The 4561-nt window shown below is 37.1% G+C and overlaps 1 protein-coding gene across 3 annotated transcripts in view; it reads left to right on the top strand.

Annotated features, from left to right (window-relative positions):
- ANO3 (anoctamin 3) overlaps positions 1-4561 on the top strand; it is a 427969-nt gene that overhangs the window by 399681 nt on the left and 23727 nt on the right. For all 3 annotated transcript variants that reach the window (XM_006872392.1, XM_006872390.1, XM_006872391.1), the window contains one exon: positions 3655-3752. In XM_006872392.1, the coding sequence (XP_006872454.1) occupies positions 3655-3752 (98 nt within the window). The remainder of the gene's footprint in view (positions 1-3654; positions 3753-4561) is intronic.

Raw genomic sequence — 4561 nt, 5'->3', positions numbered from 1 at the left:
GTGGAGTAGCTACTGGTTTTGAATTGTCCACCTTGCAGTTAGTAGTCTACTGCTTATCCTGTTGTTGTGTACCATCAAGTTGGTTCTGACTCATAGTGACCTTGTAAAGAGTTTCCAAGAGATGCTTGTAGGTTTGAACTGCTGACTTTGTGGTTACCAGTGCAATGACTATCCTACAGCATCAAAAATTGTTGGTTTCCTTTTTTTCCTTGTGAATCACAAAGTTATAATGACTCATTTACAGCAATTTGTAAATTGTCTTCTCCACCTCTGCAGTTGGGCTTTCCTTTTCTGAGTAGTGGTCCCATTGCATGGTACTCTGATTGTCTTCTTTTTCTTTTTTCACATAATAATGGGCTAAATATACTAAACCCAGCCCTTCAAGGCATCAGACTCATTTGGTGAATAGAATTCATACTTGTTAACTGTTGTCCACTAGATTCTGACTCATAGCAACCCAAAGCACAACAGGACATAGCAGAACCCGATCCTGCACCATCCTTACAATTGTTGTTGCCACTGTGTAGATCCATCTCATTGAGAACTTTCTCCTTTTAGATTACCCTCCACTTTACCAAGCATGATGTCCTTCTCCAGAGAGTGATCCACCCAGACAACATGTCCAAAGAAAGAGAGATGAAGTCTCCCCATCCCCATTTCTAAGGAGGATTCTGGCTGTACTCCCTTCTAGACAGATTTGTTTTCTGACAGTGCATTGAATAGTCTTGACTACCACCGTAATTCAAATATCCATTCTTCTATGGTCTTGTCTAATTTTCACATGCATAAAAGGTGATTGAAAATACCATAGCTTGAGTTAGTCACACCTTAGTCCTTAAAGTGACAGCTTTGCTTTTGAACACTTTAAAGAGGTCTTGTGTAGTAGACTTGCCTCGTTTGACTTCTGGACTGCTGCTTCCGTGGGTGTTGATTGTGGATCAAAGTGTAATGAAGTCTTTGGCAACTTCAATCATTTCTCTCTTTATCATGATATTAGTTATTGATCCACTTGTGAGGATTTATATTTTCTTTGCATTGAGGTGCCATCCATACTGTAGGCTTTGATCTTCATCAGTAAATACTGCAAGTCCTCTTCACTTCCAGCAAACAAACTTGTGTCATCTTCATATTGCAGATTATTAATGAGGCTTCCTCCAATCCTGATGCCACTTTCTTCTTCATATTATCCATTGTCTGGAGAAGGATATTATGTTTGGTAAGGTGGAGGGTCAGAGAAAAAGAGGAAGACCCCCAGTGAGATGGGTTGGCCAAGTGGCAGCATCAGTGGACTCAAGCATGGCAACAGTAGTGAGGTTGGCCCAGGATTGGGCAGTGTTTCGTTCTGTTGTACATAAGATCGCCATGGGCAGTACCGACTAGATGGCAACTAACAACAACAACAATATTGAGTAGAGGTGGGTGGTGATGGTGCACCATTGAGTCAGTTCAGACACATAGCGACCCTGGATAGTGTTTATGAGGGCACTTTGTGTGACACTGTAGGATAAGGACTGGACTGCAAACCACAAGGTCAGTAGTTCAAACCCACCAGCTGTACCCCAAAAATCCTGTATAGGGTCGCTATTAGTTGGAATCCACTCAACAGCACTTAACAACAAGTTATTTCAGGAAAAGAAAATCTCATCTTTCTCCCACAGAGCAGCTGGTAGATTCAAACTGCTGACCTTGCAGTTAGCAGCCAAATACATAACCACTACGTTACCAGGGATCCTTCCTGTTTGATTATACTGGTGTGGTGCTGTAGGATATGCACTAGCACAACTCAATATCCGTTCCTTAGAAACTCTATAAAGGGTCACTATGAGTGGAGACCAACTTGACAGCACTTAGCATCAATAATAAAAAGGAAGTGCTTACGTTTGCAGCTGTAATCAATGATCTGCCACTGTAAGTTAGTAATTATTCTGCATTCTACATTCCACTGAACCCATTTACAAGATATATGTGACTGAGTTCAGAGATCTGATATTCATCCTAGGAAGAAGAAACCAGCTGGATAGGAGAAATTAGACCTCTGTGCACAATAAAAATGACTATTGGCAAACCCTCTTTCTGGGTTAGATTAGAAAATCTTAAGTTACTAGACTGGAACAAGAAAAGTAGACTCTTTGTTTCCTAATTATTTGTTCTCTTTGAAGTCCCACTGGTACCAATTTGATAAAAATAGAAACTGTGGATCAAAGTTAGAGAGAAAACCATTATCCTTAAGAGAAGTTCCTGAACCCATTTCTAAAGAAACAGTCCCACATTTCCCCACTTCAATGACTCTAGTGTAAAGTTTTCAAGCAAAACACATCAATTAGAATTTTCATTGATGTCACATTATTTTTTATGTGTCTAACACAATATATTTAAAATATATATAAAAAGAGAAAGCCACAAGGATGACAAAATTGTGATCATATTGACAAGCTTTTGTGATGTAGATAATCCTTTTCCCAAGATATATTTGTAGAGCTTAAGACCCACTTTACCATATTTAGAGTGGGCTATATATATTTAGTGACTCACTTCTGAAGAACATCATACAATGGGGAAAAATATAACCTGACAGTGGGAAATCTGCAATGCATTATATTGATGGCGGTGGTTATGTGCTGTGGAGTTGGTTCCAACTCATAGCAACCCTGTATAGGGTTTTCAAGGCTATAAATCTTTATGGGAGCAGAAAGCCTCATCTTTCTCCATTACCAGTAGAAACACTGGTAGTTTCAAACTGCTGACCTTGAGATTAGCAGCCCAACTCGTAACCACTGTGCTACCAGAGCTCCTTATGCATTTTATTAATTAGGTAATGAAAGTTAATATCAGCAGTGATGTCGTGTGAATACTGTGTAGCTCCTAATATGGTGTGATGAAACTGGCTCTTCAATTTTGTGATCTTCACCCCAAAACATAATTCCAGTCAAAACAGAAAACATCAAACAATACATACTGAGGGGCATTTACATAATATCTGTCCAGCAGTCCTCAAAATTGTCAAGGTTATGCAAAGCAAGGAACCCATACCACATGGAACCCATGACAACTAATTAATATGATAGTCTGGAACAGCAAGATGACAATCATGGAAATACTGATTAAATCAAAATAAAGTTTGCAGTTTAGTTACATAACAATTTTGTATTAATGTTCATTTCTTAGCTTTAGTCTGTATCCTGTGGGACAGTGTTAACAATGGAGGAAATTGAGTAAGGAATGTGAATCTTTATATTTGTAAATTTTCTATAAATTAAAATTATTTCAAATTAAAAAGGTTTTTTTTTCAAAGGACTATAAGCATTTGCCATATAACAATACTCCTATTTGTTTGTCATAACCTCATTGCTAAATAATATATAATATTCCGTAGCATCTATGAATTGGATCATGTCTAAAGCAGAGCTTGTCAGCTAGCAAATGCTCAGTCAATGTGAGGTTTGTTTTTGTATCTTTTATAATTTTAATCAATGTTCTACTGTCATTATTGTAAATTTCTCCATCAAATTCTTCTCCGACATGTTGTGTTCTTGTTTTTATTTTCTTTATGTATTGAGATATAGTGCCAATTGACTTAAGAATTCACTGTTCAATTTGAATATAGTGATGTTTACTTGGAAGAGGATCATGATTGTTTTTATTGTTCAATTTCAGTGTCATCCTAGTGGCTGTTTGATAGACCTCTGTCTCCAGATGAGTGTTATCATGTTTTTGAAACAAATATGGAATAACTTCATGGAACTGGGATACCCGTGAGCACTTTATTTTTAATCTTGTCATGTGTACACTTACAAAGAAGAAAGAAGGAGGTAGTGTGAATACTTCCTAAGAATTTGGGTTTGGTAATTATATAGACATGGGTTCAGTTCCTGCTCTGATCCTCACTAAGTGTGTGACTATGCATAAATCAGTAACCTTTCAGAGCTTCAGTTTTCACATCTCTTAGAGGGGATCAGCAGCTCTATCTTCAAAATTACTGGAAGGATTACAGGAACTAATGGATGTAGAATAGCTGACTCTCTACTCAATGCATTAAGACCCTGGTTGCTCTTATTGTGACATTGAAAGTACAGTTTGGTGGGCACAAAGTAGACTAAAGTTGTTCTTGTTTAATAAAGAGGGTCTTCATTCTTCCCAAAAGTATAAAACAAAGAAAAAATTCTAAAAAAGGAGACTTGGTACTCTTTGTTATTTAAAAAAAAAAAAAAGAGTCAAGATTAATTGTAATATTGTGATAACATTAAAACAATAGAATGTTATCCCTGGTCTTTAAAGAAGTTGTAATTACCTATAAAATGCCGATATAGAAGGATACCTAGTGTTTGTTTTTACATATATATACATATTTGGATATGTATATATAATTATATTATTAGTAGGTACCATTGAGTCAGTTCTGACTCATAAAGACCCCGTGTACAACAGAACAAACACTACCTGGTCCTGCACCATCTTCACAGTTGTTAATTAGGTTTGAGACTATAGTTAGTATCCCTGTGTCAGTCCTTGTTGGTGTTCCTCTTTTTTGCTGGCCCTTCACTTTATCAAGCATGATAACCTT

The sequence above is a fragment of the Chrysochloris asiatica genome, unplaced genomic scaffold (genome assembly GCF_000296735.1).
Source record: "Chrysochloris asiatica unplaced genomic scaffold, ChrAsi1.0 scaffold00196, whole genome shotgun sequence".
Lineage (NCBI taxonomy): Eukaryota > Metazoa > Chordata > Mammalia > Afrosoricida > Chrysochloridae > Chrysochloris > Chrysochloris asiatica.
The sequence above is the reverse complement of the archived record's forward strand: the minus strand, read 5'-3'. Positions and strand labels throughout refer to the sequence as shown.